This window comes from Oryzias latipes, chromosome 5 (assembly GCF_053564925.1).
Source record: "Oryzias latipes strain Hd-rR chromosome 5, Olatipes_Hd-rR_3.1".
Classification (NCBI taxonomy): domain Eukaryota; kingdom Metazoa; phylum Chordata; class Actinopteri; order Beloniformes; family Adrianichthyidae; genus Oryzias; species Oryzias latipes.
The window spans coordinates 34880001-34898514 of record NC_136241.1 but is presented as its reverse complement, the minus strand read 5'-3'; the positions used below and the strand labels follow the sequence as shown (position 1 = coordinate 34898514).

At 44.3% G+C, this 18514-nt stretch overlaps 2 protein-coding genes across 13 annotated transcripts in view; both read left to right on the top strand.

The window, feature by feature from the left end:
* The window catches only part of chd5 (chromodomain helicase DNA binding protein 5), a 50880-nt gene extending 48518 nt beyond the window's left edge, over positions 1–2362 (top strand). For both annotated transcript variants that reach the window (XR_013656114.1, XR_013656113.1), the window contains exon 41: positions 196–2362. The gene's annotated coding sequence lies outside the window, so the exon portion shown is untranslated. The remainder of the gene's footprint in view (positions 1–195) is intronic.
* Positions 2363–4253: 1891 nt separating this feature from the next.
* Positions 4254–18514, top strand: part of arhgef10la (Rho guanine nucleotide exchange factor (GEF) 10-like a) — a 176789-nt gene continuing 162528 nt past the window's right edge. For 3 of the 11 annotated variants that reach the window (XM_023955304.2, XM_023955303.2, XM_023955300.2), the window contains exons 1-2: positions 4294–4620; positions 16538–16864. In XM_023955304.2, coding sequence (XP_023811072.1) covers positions 16543–16864 — 322 coding nt within the window. In that variant the 5' untranslated portion in view covers positions 4294–4620; positions 16538–16542. Of the gene's footprint in view, positions 4628–5489; positions 5630–11655; positions 11782–16537; positions 16865–18514 lie in introns of those variants that run through there. The other 8 variants (XM_078947783.1, XM_023955301.2, XM_078947785.1 and 5 more) reach the window with 7 other exon arrangements.

Genomic DNA, 18514 nt, shown 5'->3' with positions numbered 1-18514 from the left:
CAGACGGGGCCAGCCCCACCACAGGCGGGGGCCAGCCCCACCACAGACGGGGCCAGCCCCGCCACAGGCGGGGGCCAGCCCCCCCACAGACGGGGCCAGCCCCACCACAGGCGGGGCCAGCCCCACCACAGGCGGGGGCCAGCCCCCCCACAGATGGGGCCAGCCCCACCACAGACGGGGCCAGCCCCACCACAGGCGGGGGCCAGCCCCACCACAGCTAAGCGGCAAAGCAGGCCCCCATTTGGAGCTGCAGCGGCTGAACAGCAGCGGACCCAGAAGGAGAGGTCCCAACTGAGGAAGCACCGGAAATAAAAATGAGAATGAAAAAGTAAACATACTGATAAAAGCAATAAACAATAAAACCTTGAAATAAGGTCAATTAAATTAAATTATTGATAATCTAAAATTCACAAAACAAGATAAAATGGATAAATACAAAAGTATAATTAATGAAGTGTTATCAACACCCTCATTCCTATTTTGGCTTTTTTTGCGTTTAGATTTTTGTTCTTTGGCAAACCGTCAAAAATGTTTTAAACTTCTGCACCCTCATTAATTTTCTTAACCTTTTTTCCCTTTCGGGGTCACGGGGCTGCCGGAGCCTATCCCGGCCACTTGTGGCTTCTGCATCCTTTCTTACAAAAACGAGAGAAATCTTGTCAAAGAGTGACATTTAGTATAACTTTCAACACGTTGACCCACTAGCAGTTCCCTTTCATGACTTGACATTTATGTTTCCACCTGGTTTTGGGCGGAGCTTAACTTTGACTGTATTCCAACTTTTTGAAGGTTGTTGCCGGTAAATCAATAATAGATCGAAACCACTGACTGTATTTGACAACTGGACTGAGTGACCCCGCCCCCTGCCGTTCCAAACAGGAAGTGGCTCCAAGAAGCCAAAATTCCATAGACGTCAATAGAGAAACAAACAGCTGCTCCTCAGTCATTCTATTGGTCAGAAGAGCCGTTCTTGCTCGCATACCTTTTTAAACATCGCCTTGGGAATCCTCATCCCCCCCAGATTTCTTCTGTAGTTCTGGTTACAAAAATTAACCAATCAGATACTTCAATACAAGTAGGTGGAGCCTGGTGACCCCACTTTTAATGCTTCATTGACAAATTCACCTAAGCAAGCTTTTAGGGGGTAGGGGTGTGGCCTTTCAACAAGCTCTCTTGGTGAGAGTGGTTGCTATAGAAACGTCGACTCACTGTTTATTGGCGACCTCTGGATCCAACATGACGGCGTCCATATAAAATAATGGCGGCTGAACGGACGGCAGCTGGAAGAGAACCCTTTTCTATGGCTGACGTTGCTCAGTCCAGTTCTCCGATACAGTCAGTGGTTCCAACAAAGAAACACTGCATTTGAAATATTCTACATTAAAATGTTTCTTTGATTGCCAACATTTACCTTCGCGTTAACAACATGATTCAGCTTTTTAGTGAACTTCTCAGCTAATTGTTGTGTTTATTTTTTTAAAGGAGTGTCGATGCATTTGGATGGAAATTGCCGGTCTTTTTACTCCATCTTTGTCTTCTTCTGTTCCAAACATGGTGGAATTTTGTTGCCTTGACCCGGTTGTCTTTAGAAGGTCCTGGACGACATCTCCGATGGTCTGAAACGATCAGGACCTCCCAACATCCTCTGGCTGGAATCTCAAAGTCAGTTTTGCAAACACAACCAGACAGCATCGTGCGATGAACCTTAACCCCCCTCTGTGCCCCCCCCTTTTTCCGTGTTACTCTTTGTTAGTGTCCGTCAGTGCGTATCGTCAACGCCGGCGTTCTTCGTCGTGCCATCAATACTTGAGTTAAACGTGTTACTTGACAGACGGGACCTCAGAAAAATGTAAATACTTGAAGGATTTTTCAGAGATACATTTTTTGTATTTGGGTAAAAATGATGAATGTTCCCTGAATGGCGTCGCCATGGAACTGCCATGTGCACAGCTCGTGCTCATCAATCAGAATCATGTCCTTTCCCGTTGGAGCAGTGACGTCAGAACAGACAACGAAATGCAATCAAACTGAAGTCGGTATGAATGTAACGTTTGTTAAAAAGGCTTCAGTCTAATACTATAAATATGTTAACAATGTATGTACTTGCTTACTAAGTTGGCTTCAAAAGCTACCAAAAGACCCTGAAAAGGCACCTTTGTTGCAGTGAATGCACAGCATGTGACGCGTTTGACAGTTCACTTTCAGGGGGGGGGGGCAGCCGTGTTTCCAGCATTTACCATGAGCAGCTTTCTGGTTCTGATGTTTGTGCTGTATAGCAACTGAGTGGAAAAGTGAATTGTCATCTTTTTATTTGTATTCTGTGTATCTGTTTGACGTGTTTTATTAAATCTCCTGGACAACAGGAACGGCATCGCTTCATTCTTCATTCGATGAGCTGAGGAAGACGTTGGAACACAGTGAAGGACATTCCTGACACTGAGATATAGACATTACTATGCCCTGATTGCATGTCTGTGCCCCCCCCCCCCCAGCATCTAAATGTGAAGTAATGCAAATGTCATTTACTGCAGACACAGAAAAGGTGACACGGGAAGAGATGGAGAAAAACTCAACAGATCGTTGGCAGAAACCCCCACAAATACATACTTTTAATTTGAAATTTCACGTCAACGTTTCACATGTCGGCCCTCTCATCTGTGAAACCTTCAAACCTTACTAAAGTAGATTTAACACTTACATTTATACTAATTTGAGTTTTTACCTTTTATCCGGTAATATTCCTAACTGTATGAAAAATGAAACAGGGTTTTTTGAGCTAAGGCAGACTTTTCTTGATAAAAATCATAAGGCACCACCAACTGAAAGTGTCATAAAAAACATTACACAGTGGAATCATATGAACTCAAAGAAAAATGTGTTTTATGGTCTTTCGTGTTTCCAGTGACACCTGGTCTGGTTTGGATGAACACAGAGAAGAATAGATATTATTTAGACAACTGAGGTTAGATTGATTAATGTATCGCTCACAGCACACTAGTTAAAAAACACAGTAATCGAGTATTTTTTACAACTTCTCTTCCCTCATTTTCACCAAAAAAGGTTTAGATTATATGAAATGTTTTCCTGTCATCATAAACTGTTTCAAAAGAAGAATACAACAAAACATTTATTGATCCCACAAAAGGGAAAGCACCTTGTAACCAAAGCTCAAAGAAAAACAGCAAACACTAAAAATCCACTTCAAACAATTATTAACAGCAATAATTATTAAGGTCAGGTTATAAAGGGGTAGAAAACACGAAGCGTTTTACATAAAGGCAAATAAAATAATCCCAAAAAATGGAAATGATTTCAAAGAGAAAACACCATCACAGTATTTGTGAGTAGTGAGTGAAAACAGGCCACAGATTATGCTTCTCACACGCTTTACTTTCTACATTACTCAAACATTAAAAGTATTTCATAAACACACATTTATTACAGGCAGAGGCGGTAAAAGTATCTCAAATCTGTACTCAAACATGAGTACTTGTACTGCAAAAATAACATTACTCAAATAGTAATAAAAAGTAGTCATCTGAACTTACTGTTAGAAATGTATCAGTGCATCCCTACAATAAAGGCCTAGAACCAACAAAATCAATCTCAGCCGTACAGATAAACCTACTGTTATGTTTATCTTTGTGGTTTTTATTAGTTTTGTAATTACTTTGGTGATTTTTCAAGTAAAAAATGATGCACAGCTAGAAAAATCTCAACAATAAACTAAATTTACTAAACAACAAAAAAAAAAAAACAGAAGTAACTCAATGATTACAGTCCAATGAGTAAATGTACATCTTCAACTAAGTAAAAGGTATGATGTTGTAAAAGTACTTTAAGGAGAAAAGTTTTCCAAAACTTCCTCCAGTAAAAGTATCTGAGTAACTGCAACTTATTACCCACTTCTGATTACAGTTGCATGAATGAATATTCAGCGTTTTTATCGAACTAAACTTTTTAGTGTCTCAAATATTTTAAATAAAACATCAGAATAAATGTCATGTTTTTTTCTGTGCAAAAGACGAAATTTTGACATTTGCCAGGAAAATGAACAACAACGTCAAAAGTAAATATTCCAGACGCCTTTATCTCACACAGGAAGTTGGGTAAGCAAGTATCGCCCCTAATTCCCTTTGTCCCGCCCACATGTCTCTCTGATTGGCTTAGCCGCCAGCTGGCAGGCTTCTCATTGGCTGGTCGTCTGAGCGTCCCGCGCTCCCATTGGACAGCTGCGTTTGGGAGCCCTCTCATGCTTTGTGCCGCTCCGTGACCAACGGCGGGGGTCCATGCAGAGTGGGGAGGGGGGAAGACGGCTAAAGAAAGGGCAGATTGAGGTTTGGACACGCGGAAGGGCAGGAGGCATCTTTAAAGAAAAGGGAGAAGGGGCAGCGAGAGGGGCTGTTGGAAGGAGGGAAAGGGGCGGGTGACGACGGGGTTACCTCCCGCAGCACAGAAGAAGAAGAAGTTCTGGGAAAGTAAAGAGCGCGAGACAAACCCAAACTCCTCTGCTGACACTTGCTGTCCTCGCGGGACGCTGGAGATGCGCGAGCTGGACCCATTCTGAACGGAGGCTCCCGGAATTAAAGGGTCACCGGGGAGGAGAACCGGAACGAGGAGGTGAGGGGTAAAGACGGATTTATTGCCCTAAAATACTCTGTTTGCCCGGTTGGATGCTGCAGAAAGACAGCAGCTTTGTCCAAGAAGGGGGGCCGGGGGGGTGATGGAGGAAGGACCGTATGGGTGGGGCTGGGGGTGGGGGGCTGGGATGGGCTTGAATCTCATTCTGACAGCTACAAGGGCAACTGAGGGGCAGGAAGGCTTGGAGGGGGAGATGCATGTCACAGTAAACATCATCAGGGCAGTTAAACAGGAGACCCCCCCCCATCCCCCGGCAGGGAGGAGGTCTAGTCATGGTAGCAGCAGACCCAGACAGACACCAGGAAGGATGAGCGTGAACGCCGGCTCATCTGGGAGCTTCTCCTGGGTCCTGGTCCGGCACCGTCCTGGTTTCACGGCTGTGAGGAGAACCGCCCCTCCCAGGATGAAGTTCACGCCGCCTGCCAGTACAAAAGAGCAGGGATACAGGCCAGGGGGCGGGGCTTAGGGACCTTTGACACCGTCTGCACCCGGCCTGAACGGCTTGGCCTTGCCGGATGTCCGTTGGGCTTTTTCAGAGAAAGTCCTCGTCCCGTCAGAGCGGGAGATGCTTTCCTCCTTAGTCAGCTCTTCAAACGGCCCCCACAATGCATGCGTGGCCCCACAAAGACTTCTCTGTGAACGGGCTGGGGGGGCGGCCTCACAGCATTGTGTTTACAAATGAACGGATCTCTCCAGACAATCAGACATTTGATACGAGGGCCACGCCCTCCTGCAGTCCGCCGGTGCAGCACCTCTGTCCTGAATGGTTTATCATTAACCCGCGGACGGATCTCACGCCCCGGCCGTCACGCACGGCCGTCAACGAAGCTTGCTTCTCTGTGAAGCTCTGCTGACAGCTGAAGTCAGATCCTGGAAGCCGTCAGGTCCTGGTGCCTCCTCTCGGTCGGGGGACGGTGCTGCTGGGAACCTGGCGGGCCCAGAGCGGTGTGGGTCAGATGTGAAGGGAGGGAGAAGAGAAATGAAGCAGGTAACAGGTCACAGGTGTGGTTCCTGCTCCTGCGTCGTCATGCGTGTCCCTGCAGACCGACCTGCTGTTGTGACTTGCTCTATCTGGCGTCACGTCTCTGAGCTGCTGCTGCTAATGATGACGTCTCCCTGAGTGGAAGGGCAGAGAAAAACGGTACCAGAACAGCGACGGTGACATTTCAATGGTCCTCTGGAGGCTGTGGGGGGATGTAAAGGGGAGGTGGGGGTTCTCACTGCTTCAGTTACCTATAGATTGAGTCCTGTACGCTTGTGTGGGAGGGCCGACCCGGATGGACGCTGGGTCCGTTGGGGATGGCAGAGAGGAGCGGCTGCATCTCAAGGGGGAGCGCAGAGGTCGTACAGCCACCTCAAGGGTCGTCATTAACGGAACGTACCATTACTGTAGGTTTAAGTGTATCGTACAGTTTTTTTGTAAGACAAGTGGAAGTTACGCATACTTACACGCGTAAATGTACGTAAATGTCTGTAGGATGTCCACATTTCCTTATTTCTAACAGCTAGGAGCGTGCACGTACCAGAGGAACAGCACTAACCGGCTGCTTGAGGAATTTAGGTTTTGGGGGGGGTGTACTACGCGCATGTGCGAATGATTTATTCAGACCCAAAGTTTGACCCCATGTGAACGTTTGTTATAATCGGAAATGGTTTTTCTAGGTCCATGTTCACGGTTGAATTCTAATCTGACCATTGATCCGATCAAAATATTCTACACATGTAACCGCGGCTTATGGTGTCAACTCGCAGCGTGGCGGGGGCGTGGCATCACGATGGTGTCTCTCCATCGTGATGATAGTCAGCCATCACTATGGACGATGGTATCACTGTACAGGTTTGACCATTTCTCACCTGCAGGGCGGCCCATATCCAGCCGTAGGGGGGAGTCGGGACTACGACTAAATAGGGTTGTGCCGATGGACGATACTTAGTGGGGGGGGGGTCACACTCATTTGTTCTAGTTGTCAGTTACAGTCAATGGTTGGACCCAATAAGAGTGACAGGTTGGCCATGCAACAGAAGAGGGGTGGTGGCTTTATGAGGTCAGAGGTTTTTCATCCTGCAAGCTTCTCCAACCCCTATAGGAGGCTTTATTTCATGTAAACCCACATGTATGTCCTAGATTGTAGAATGAGACCCGGGACACTTCAGGATCTTCAGCAGGTATTTGTGAGAGTTGTTGAATGTAAATAAAAAGCATTATGGTGCATACAAATAGTAGGTGTACATCTGGCCGCGGACGCTGTATTTGTTTTAGTAAAGATACATCAAAGTGGATGAGAACTGGCTTTCTTCATGAAAAATGACCCTGGTGGTCATCTGGTGAATTGACCTGGCTCCACCTACTTTTATGAAATCTGATGCTTTGAAATCTGGAGAAGGTCTGAGAGCTATAGAGGAAGGAGAATATGATTGAAAAGGCTGTTTTGTTGTTTGGAGTTATTTAATATTAGCCAATTGTTGGCTGAAGCCTTTTGGTTCCTCATGAGGATGGATCAGCAGAACCAAGGCTGTGTCAGAATTCCCACCCTAACCCTAAACTATGTTCCCTGAATTTAAAACAACGCTCACTACTTTTTTAATTTTACTTTTTTTAAACAGCCGATATGATGTCATCGATTTCACAAAGTTGAAATCTAATTAATATGACAACAATTATTTATGAGTCCACTGTCTTCTGAAGATAAAAATGTTGACTGTTCATAACAAAAAAAACACTTAAATACATTAGTTTGGCAGAAATTGTTCTAACGCAATGCATTGTGGTCTATATTCACCTGTCCAGTGAGTATCAAATCAAATCAAATCAACCTTTATTTATATAGCACTTTTTCGACAACATATGTCACTCAAAGTGCTGTGCATAAAATACAATAAAATTTAAAAACAAGATGACAAGACAAACCGTGCGACAACCCCCCCCCCCCCCCCCCCCCCCCCCCCCCCGCAAAAACACACACACACACACACACACACACACACACCCACACACACATCAATAAATAAATAAATAAATGAATAAATAAATTAAAAAGTGATAAAATGATAGAATGTAGAGACCTGGCTTTGTCCTGAGGTGGGAAAACGATAGTTTGGGGACATGTCCACACCAGCGACCCCCCAACCCAAGTTCACGGAGAACACTACCACAGAACCCCCCAGATCCGATCAAAAGAGTCAGACCCAGGAGATCCCACTGCAGCGACCCCGCTCACTGAGAAGGGTCAGTCACTGATGTGGAGGATCCCTCAGAGGGAAACACTGGAGTGAAATAAAATGTAAAAGGAATAAAATTAAAATATATATAAAACACGGACAAAAAACAAATAATTACATAAACCTTAATAGGCATATGAAATAGTAAGAGCGACTTAAAGATTAATAGAATAAATAAATAAATGTATTTACATACACATATAAAACTAGTTAAAAGAAAAATAAATAAATAATTAAAATATTTAAAAATAATAATAATAATAAATTAAAAAAAATAATACTAATAATTAAAAAAATAAATAAACAAATAAAAAAAAATATATATATATATCAGTATCAATGCACACTGGTTTTTCGCAGAGAATTCTGGGTAATTTCTAGGGCACTGGATTTTGGAATTGTGGAATTGAACGCACTAGATCGTGCGCTATGAATTAATTAGAGAAGGAATTCAGAAACAACCCAAATCTATTCAATTAGACCTTTTTGAGTTTGGTGATTGTTCATTTCTAGTTCTCCATCCTATCTCTCTCCTCTGAATCGTCACATTATTTGAAGTCTTTCCTTTATTGCTGTAGAACATTTCATATCTTTAAAGTGTTGTTCGCGTTTTTTCGGCTCGCGGTCGGTCCAGTCGATGTTATCTTGGTGATTGTTTGGCGGCACACAGGTGTTCCCCGCGGTAGAGGTCACACCCTGGTTGATGTGATTTATCAGCGCCTCGCTGCTGTTGGGGGCCGACACGGCTGCAGCAGAGGGCACGCCAAGGCCAGGCTGAACAGGCGATTCTTTCATGTGTCAAAGGTGTCCACATGACTGAGGAGAGCGCCAGCGTCAAGCACCTGGGATGTGCAGGACCCTCTCCCTCTGTTCTGTGTACAGTTTGGGACACGGCCCCCTGGAGCGCACATTTATTTCTATTAACGTCTGAAATATTCGGCTGGATCTTCCCTGCCTCTGAGTTCAGAAATCTTTGTTAAAGTGGATCCATGAAACCCCCAAATTCCTGAACGTCCTCCCACGCAGACTGTTCTGTCTTCTGACAGCCAGAGGAGGAGGTAAAGCATCTGCGGCCCTCCTGAAGCTGTTTGCAGCTCCTAAATTGGCCGAGTCACATTTGAGTGTCTTGATAGGGAATCCACAGGGAGGAAGCCCAACAAGGAAGCAGAGCCCCAGGCGGATTCCTCCGTGCCTGATGCTGTGTACTGTTGTCAGGTCTCCATCATTGTCGACTGAGTGTTCACGTAAAGAAAAAGCCTGGAGAAGTGGCGATGGCAGAAGCGGCGGTGGCAGCGGCGGCGCTTCTAGTGACTCTTTCTTAGATTTCTGTCCTGCTCCTCACCTTACCAGCTGCTCCGTTTCCTTTTGATGCACAAAACTGTGTCTGAAATTTGCTTTCAGTGGATGAAAATAGAAATGTTTGCAAAGACTTTACACATTTTTGCATCTTAAGAAGCCAAAGTCTCTGAAGTTGGAGCTGAACGTATGGACACACATTTATTAACTCAGAGTTATGGCCAAAAAAAAAAGCTTTTTTCTGCTCTAACCCAGATTAGGAAAGGCTGAAATCAGACAACCAAGAAAACACACAAAATGTTTTGGTAACTTTGCTAACTTCGTTGATTGTGCGCTGAAAGTCTAACCGGTTGAACTTCTTGGCTGCTAAAACGCGACAGCGCTGAACCCTGACCAATCAGGGACTCGGGTTCGATAGGCAACGTCCTTTTCCAAACAACTGTTGTGAACATGACCACGAAGGACAAATCAATGATTGCACTTTTTCTGCCCGAACGGAATAATAAACCACCATGACGGACGTTTAGAGGAACAGAGCTGTGGAAAAATAATCCTGGAAATATATGTTTTTTAAAAATTCACGGCTTTGAGTTTGTGGCACAGAGCCTCTACTGGCTGGAGGAGGTGGACAATATGAACGGTAAAAAACAAAAGAAGAAGAATCCCCCTCCATGCTACCTACTGCTTGACTTGTTTCAAGACAGTGCTATACGCGGCTGGTGTGTCGGCACCTGCGTGCCCAATAACTTTAGGCAGGAATGATGGACAAACGTGGTCATCCAATCAGCGATGTCCCGTAGTGCCTACCTAAAAAAAAAGAAAAGCATTTCAGAAAACAGAAGTAATTTCCAGAAATTAAGAAAAAAAATGAAACAAAAGTAGTAACCGGGCCGAGCGCTGATCAGAAGAACATGGATGGGTTCTTCTGCAGGACTGAAGGCTGTTTTTTTAGCTAACGGGAAGCAAATCAAATCTTTTGAACATCGAGTAAATAATGGAGGAGAGTATTTAGATTCAGCTGTTATTTAACATTTCAATGCTCGTTTTTCTCCACTCACACCTAAAATGTAATGTTTGATTAAAAAACCCATTGAGGTAGAGTCTAAAGGCCTGAAGTTCTCCTTAATTTAAGTTTGTATCAAAGGAAAAGAGAGAAACAGAAGAGGGATTCCTGCAAACCCACAGTGTGATTTTGACTGTCATTGATTAGACTTCATTGTTCACATAGAACTCATCTTTAAACCCCGTTGAGCTTTCATGACGTCCTGACCTTCAAAACTTTAAAAATGAAAGGAGTGTAGTTCCTCTTTCATCCGACTGAAGCTCGTCCCTCCCTTCATCTCCATGTTTGGCGCACAACAAGGGGGGGGGTGTCGCTCGTAGCCCTATGTAGGTCAGAGTCGGGGTGTGTAGGAGTCGGTTTCATCTTCTTCTTATTATTTTTCCCAGAAGAAAAGCTTTCACGCCGCTCCGTTGAGCCTCTTTTTTTCCCTTTAAGTTGTCTTTGATGGTATGTCCACCCCCCCCCCCCCCACCCCCCCACAGACACATCCCATAAGCAGCAGTTCTACTGTAGTTTAAAACTATCAGCAAAGTTGACGACATTCATGCGTCTGCAGAGTTTGCTCAGAGACTGCTTCACTCGTGATGGAGAAGTGTTTCTGACTTTTTTTTGGAAAAGCTGTGTTTCTTCTGGGGTGGGGCCACGCGGCCCCGGTGGCGTGTGAGCTAATGCGAGCTGCAGGGATGCACGTGAAAACAATGCGTGTGTGTGGACACAAAAGGATCCTTGTTGGCGTGGCCGCGGCGTGGGCCGAATGGAGAAGCGCCGCTTGTGGTACAGAGCAGAAGCCGCAGGGCGTTAAGAGAAAGTCATCTTCAAAAGACGATTGAGTTTTCTCTGTGGTCCAAAATGTTCTTCAGTAAAGAGTTTGGGAGTTTGTTGTTTTTTTTGTTAAAACCACAGCATACAACCCTCGGTCGGGGTTTCCTTGACTTCCTGATTGATACCATTGGCCTTCAGAGCTTAGTAGTGAAAGAGGCTGTTTCAGCACAAAGGTCCATGACCCAGAAACCCACAGAACCCGTACATGGACATGTGACCAATGCTGCATTCCCACTGAACACGATTTGCGCGTCAGATTTGTGTCGGACACCAGTCTTTTGACGCTGCTCGATGCCTGTGAAAGCAAAAAAATCCCGGAGCAAGAACTGTTGGAGTTGCACCGCTTTGACTTTTCACGTCACATTTCATCCCACTGGAGATAGCGGACAAGAAAGTAAAATTTAAAATAAAAGAAGAATCCCCCTCCCTGCTGCTCCCTGCGTGTCCTGTGTGAACACCACTGGCTGAATGAACTAATATATGATCATATATGACCTTTGGCACACTAAAGAACCCTTTTTTAGGAAGTATGACTTATTTTCACAGCTCATTTTCCTACCAGGAAGGAAGACGACTGGATCTCTGAGGCCCCGCCTTTCTCTCCTTGTGGGTGCCGCCCATTTCATGACGTCCTCCTAGAGTCGGCCTCGGCAGCGTGTCTGCGTTTCTCCCACGGAGACGAGCAACATCCGAAGAAAAAGGAAAGCGTTTAGCCGATCACCACTAGCTCCATGGAGAAAGTGGGTGTGTCTGTTATCCTTGGGGGCGGGGCTGGCAGTGTAGACTCTTCCTGGAAGAGGCGGTTCCTCACTTTGTGACATCACAATGAGAGAACCCGCACATTTTCCTGGTTTGGGAGGGGCTGGCGCTCAGAGAGTAGGTTTTTTAGAGGAATACTCAGAAATGCATGAATGGATCAAAATCCCACTTTGGGGTTGTTCCTAGTGAGGAATTGACATTATAACACACTCTGCTGTCCCGTAGCACGTAGTTGTGTTGCTAGTACAGATGAGGGTGCTGGTGTGTATTCAACGTCACGCCTGCTGTGCATAAAACCAACAAACATAAGTGTGGGAGCATCTTTGTTGAATTAAAGAGGTAGGCATGGTTTCTTAGAGAAAAAAAACAGAAACAGCAGTTCGGACGGCGAAGAACTTTCATGTCCAAGAAACGTCAACGAGTTAGCGTCATTTTCATTTTCGCAAAAGGAACCGGGGCTGCCAGCTGGGAAGATACTAAAACAGAAAAGCAAAAATAACAGCAGATTGTTGCTCTGACTTTAAACACTTCCGTGTAAATATTACCCAGAAGTCTGTTCTTCATCAGACGGCAAAATTACCCAAAATGCGTCAAACGTTTTTCATCATCAAAAAACAACACCGGATGTTCACGTAGCTCTCTAGCACCTCGTCGCTGTGGATCAGCGACTTGAACAGCCAACTGCAGTTCAGATGTTCAGGGTTCAAATTCCTCAGTCGTGTGCTCTTGGGCAAGGCACAGCCACACACGGTCTGTGGTCAGAAACCTGTAACTGGTTTGTGTCAAAGCATCTAACGACGGGGAGCAGCAGGAAGAGCCCTGCAGGTTATTTTAGTCTTGGAGCCAAAGTCATTTCTAAATCAATATCTAGGGAAAACTGGCTCATAGGGATGAACTCGAGGAATTTTCACCTGTTTTGTTGTATTATGGGATGTTACAAATGTGCAATCATGGTCTTGGGAGGACTTTGATTAGTTAAATAATTACTCTGAGGCCACAGCGGAGGTTGTCTGTTAGTTGTTTGGGCTGGAAGAGCAGGAGGAACAATAATTACAGGTGTTTTAAAACACAAAAGTGTCGTCTGCTGTCAATCCTTGACCCTAAATCCCATTTTCCTTCTGAATATTTGTGGTACTGTGGACTAAATGGTTAACTTGGTATTTGAAACGGGGTCCTGGCAGCCGACATCATCGGCTGAAGCCGGAAGCCTCCGACCAGAACGGAAAGTCCGCCCACATGGCACGAATAAAACTTTATTTAAACAGGTGAGCGCAGCAGTTTTCCTGTTTGAAGCTTTGCTGAAAGTTATGGGTGGAAACTTGGTAAGAAACTTCTTTAATGATCTTTTTCACTGTGACAGTTTTGGTGAGAAGTTCTCAGTTTCTTTTCTCTGTTGGCTTTTTGGGAACAAACACCTGAAAACTGCAGACCAGACAGACAGTGGGATGGCAGGCAGACTTTATGACACTAATGTCTGTTTTACAGTTGGAAAGGCTCCATAATAACAAATCCTGGAATACTGGGCTGCATTCCATGATGCTGATGGTTCTGCTGTAATTGTAGGGCAGCTGAAGGAACGTTCATTCTTCTCTGAAGGCGACAGCTTCCTCTGTGTCAAGCTTTGACACGACGGTTCAAAACACGGCATGCGCCAAATTCCTTCTGCAGGCGGAGCTTCCAGAGACGTCGTCTGCCTGTTGTGTTGTCGGCCTAGGATGGGATCGCGAGGGCAGATTCTGCCAAAGCAGTCTGACGAGGGCAGCATCAGCTGCAGCGGTGCTGCAGGACGTCCTGATATGGCAAACAGATGCTGCGTTCGGCAGCAGCAGCGTAAACGCACAGAAAACCAGCCTGCAAACCATTCAAGCTCCTCATAAAAACACTCCGGAAAGGTTAGGAGGAAGAGTTAGAAGAGGTGCAGAAGTTCAAAAGCTTCAAGTTCAAGTCCACGGCGATCTGCTCGATTAAACAAAGTCCAGTGACGATACGATCGTGTTCAATGACGGAATCATTTCCACCGGCTGTGATGCAGTTCATGTGTTTGAAAATAGATGATTCCCCTCATCAGATGGTGACCAATACAAAGAACCTTTTAGCATCAATTTTACGGAAGCAACACTTTTATCATATAGTCACATATTAGAAATGTATTTAGTTTTTCCCTAAAGAGCTACTCTGATGAAAATGGTGTTATTACATGTTTTTGTTGCATTTTTTCTGACATATATGAAGAAAATTAGGCTCAAAATTTCTAAGTATTTCTGTAACCCTTGTTCTATCCTAGGCACTTTAACATCGGGAGTGGGGTCATCTAGACCCACTAGACAGTGCTCTGAACCTTTTTTCTTCAATGATTTGTGATCTTCACTGGTGTCCATGGATTCCATGAAATCTTTCCACCTTTATCCACCTTTGTCATGGTAGGGAGAACACGTCAATGGAAGGGGGGGGGGGGGGGGGGGGGTTAATAGGATAGTACAAGGGTTAATAGGATTGCATAATATGAGGAAAACACACAATTTGCAATGTTAGTGATTATTGTCGCAATGACAGTATAACTGCGATACATGAACAGACAGAAAAACAACCAAAAACATCAATTCCATTTTACTGCGACAATTTAATTTAAATATTATTCAAAATAACTCAAATAAACCCCAAATGACCCTCGTCTACACAGGAGGATCATCCAACATAAAGGGGTCCATCCGATTGGTGAACATTTTTCTTTTTCCAATAAATTTTATTGCACATTTTTCGATTTACAGAAATTCACATTCCGTTGCACAATAAAGAATCAATTGTTAATATCAAACACACATAAATGACCAAACAACAATAGAAGTAATAAGCCCTGTGTGTGATCTGATTGCTGAAATGCGTAAATGGATTTGGTTTTTTTAAATGCTTCAAGCTGCCATAACATTGTTTCAGCACATTTAAGGTAACCATCTAGTGCAATTTTTGCCGTCTTTTGCTCAGCTTGACATTGCGATTTTATTGTCCGATCCTGTTCTTTTTCATATTGCTTTGAATCAAGAGCAGACAAATAACTGCCGTTTGAAAAAGCCTGTGTCGTTGACGCTCCACTCCATTCTGACGGCTGGATAGCCCCAACATTCCTCACCCTTTTTGTGGCATCGCTAATGTTAGGTTGAGGGTGTGAGGAGCCGTAAGCTAGCAGGAGAGAGTGTAAACAGAGAGCTCTCAGTGATGGGTGATGGGAAGAAAACGACACAGATTTTCTAAAATTTGGTTCATAATGACCGGAGCACTGGAAACAAAGATCCAAAGCTGATTGGAGTCAATCTTTAAAAATAGGTTTATTTTTCTGGGAATTCTTTTCAAACAATCAAAACAAAAAAATCAAAAGAGGACAAACAAAATACATATTTACCAGCAGATAAATATATAGTCAAATTTGGAATAGTCGTGAATTGCTTGTTAAATAGAAATACTGAAGAAGTAATAGAAAATGAAGAAAAATACAAATCAGTGCTTTAGTGTGTTTTTTATCTGCACGTTACAGAAGTTTTTATTATTTGTCTCAGACAGCAAATATTTCAGGCATGTTTGAAATGTTTAACCAGCTTAGCTGCGTTGGCAGAGATAAGACGGCGTTCCATTCCTCCGCCTCATTTAAACACTTCAAACACTTTAATCCAAGTGACTCATGTCAGGAGGAGAACGCCGGCTCCACCCCGGCTCCACCCTGGCTCCACGCCGGTTCTGCCCTGGCTCCACTCCGGCTCCACGCCGGCTCCACCCTGGCTCCAGGCCGGCTCCACCTGGGCTCCACCCTGGCTCCACGCCGGCCCTACCCCGGCTCCACCCGGGCTCCACCCGGGCTCCACCACGGCTCCACCCTGGCTCCACGCCGGCTCCACCCTGGCTCCACGCCGGCTCCACCCCGGCTCCACCCTGGCTCCACGCCGGGTCTACCCTGGCTCCACGCCTGCTCCACCCTGGCTCCACGCCGGCTCCACCCTGGCTCCACCCTTGCTCCACGCCGGCTCCACCTGGGCTTCACCCTTGCTCCACCCTGGCTCCACGCCGCCTCTACCCCAGCTCCACGCCGGCTCCACCCCCGGGCTCCACCCGGGCTCCACCCCGGCACCACGCCAGCTCTCCAGTTCAGACCAAGTGCAGCTTATCGTTTGACTGTGATCACAATCGATATCTGCTTCTGACTCGCGCTGAAGAAACGCCTGAAGGTTTGAAACGTCACCAAAGATTAGGTGTGATTCTGACGGCCAGATCCATTTTGATTTTTATATTTTGGGGGAAGTTTTCAAAATAAAAGACCAAAAAGCCCTCCTGTCTTCTATTTTAATGTTTTTCTTCTGGATAAAATTTGATTTTAATTATTTTCTATTTTAACTATTCTGTCAAACATTCTTGGATGTATTATACATTTTGTTTAAAAACTGAAGATATAATTTTGTTGAACTGAAGGATGATTCATTCCAATGACACAAAAGACTGTTTTGTGGCTCTTTCATAATAAAAGTGCTAAAGTAATTTGCATTGTGGCCTGTTTATAATTTAAGTTCATTTTAATCTAAAATATGATCATTTTAAAACAAAAAACCTGTTTACAATCCCGTATTTGTTGATAGCTATCATTGATTTATGTTTATTTCAGAAGTGTTCAGTTTGCCCATAAATTCCTGTTTCTATATTTTATCAGAAAAATGTAATGTATTTTAATAGACACCTTAATTTGATTGCTTTCAGAAAGAATGACCACTGTGATGTCTCAGCCACCAACAAAAGATGAAGGTGACGAGGAGGATGAAGAGCAGGGGGAGGAGTTTGAGTTTGAAGACAGTGCAGAGGAGGAGAAACCTTTGGAGGACGCCAAAGAGGAGGAGAAACCTTTGGAGGACGCTAAGGTGGTCTCCTCAGACTGTGATCTGTCAGGCCGGGTGTCCAAGAAGGAGAAGGGGGTGTTATTAGAGACGGAATCAAGCGATGCACAGCTTCTTTCATCATCATCGTCATCCCTGTCTGCTGGTCCAGAGAGCATCACCAACAGGGATGGAGCTTCATTTGCAAACACAGGTGGGTTGGTTTCAGGACCACCATGTTCTTTAAACCTTCTGCAGAAAAGAAAGGACATGCATCAAAGCATTCCTGCTGTTTTTTTTGTTAATTATAAATCCCCCTTCCCATACTTTATATTATGGGCCTGCGGATCCGGAGCCAAACGAGGATCTTTTATTTCTCCATCGTGGCTAAAGATTTGAATAAATAATGACTTTATAGTTCTGGTCTATTTGTTTTATGTAATTAAACTTCGTCTTTAGGTTAATAACATGTCAGATAACTGAACAAAATGATGGTAAAAGTTTGAATCTACTATCAGAGTAGATTTTTATTAGAACAAACTGAAGCAAATGTTCGTATTTTCTGCTGTGCAACAGTGTCAGTTGTTGTTTGGAGCCAAAGTACATAATTTTACTTAAATGTATAGAATAAAACCAAAAACTGGATTCTCCACCGATGTTTACATTTGTACAGTAAAAGAAGATGAACGCAAAGTCATAAAGATGAAAATACCAGGTTTCTTGCAAGTAAATCTGCCGCAGCAGAAGGACCTCATCTAACAGTGTATTTTATTTTGAAAGGAGTTTGGATGTGCGCTGTCAAAGTAAAATAAGTAAAACATGTTATTTATAGAAAAATAAATGTCTTCCTGACCACCAGACAGAAAAAATGTCCCGTCAAATATTTTTAAATCCACAAGAACTACAATTCCCAGAGCCCCGCCCCCTCACATCTGATGTCATTGAAAAGCCCTAAATGTCCTCTGTAGACGCCAAAAGGAGGTAATTCCGTAGTATGCAGGTTTAGAAATGTCCTCTACAGAGGAGAAATCTGCAGTGCTGGTAGTCAGGAGGATAGAAGACTTTTAGAATTCAATTGTTGTAAATAATGTAAAGCTACATTTAATGGCTTCATGGTCTCAAAAACATAAACTGAGTATGTTAATCCTCATCAGCGAAGGGAGACTTTGCGGCTCGCTGGGTTTTGTTCTGGAAGAAACCAAACCAAATGTTGACTTTTTGTCACGGTTTAGTGTCTCATGCAGCTGAGAGACTCTAACTGAAATTGTTGTCTTTATTTTTTGGTGAAACGGAAATCTGTCACGTCCCTGTAACGGACCGATACTTATGGCCTCAACTGAACTCCATGTGACCATAGTTTAGCTTTAAGCTCCACTAAATCAGCTGCAGGCAGAGGAGCTTGGGAGTTTTTCCCCACATTCTCCTACAGTTCCTGAAATGAGGGCCGACTCAAGCAAGAACCTGCCTGCCTGCGAAGTTCTGGTTCTGCAGGACAGACGGGTTTGGGGTTAGATCATGCAGTTCTGCTGACTTCTTTCTGATTGGTTTACTCTGCCCAAAGGGTTCTATTCAACAGCTCTAGTGGTTTCCAGCAGGCAACTCTCTCCAAGCGAGCTTTCCCGACAGATCGAACATGTTCGGTCGTGTTCAGATCTTTTTGACATAGACGTTAACATTTAACAGGCGATACAAAGCCCGAATATACCATGATTTAGTTCTTAGAGAGGATTTGCCTGGGTGTTCCCCCCCTAAAGGTCTGAGTCACGGTGGTTTGGCTTCCTAACCTTTTCAGGTTGATGAGTCAAACAATCCAGGAACAAGGGCCGTATTTGAAGAGCTGGATTGTTTTGTCTGGATGTGTTGT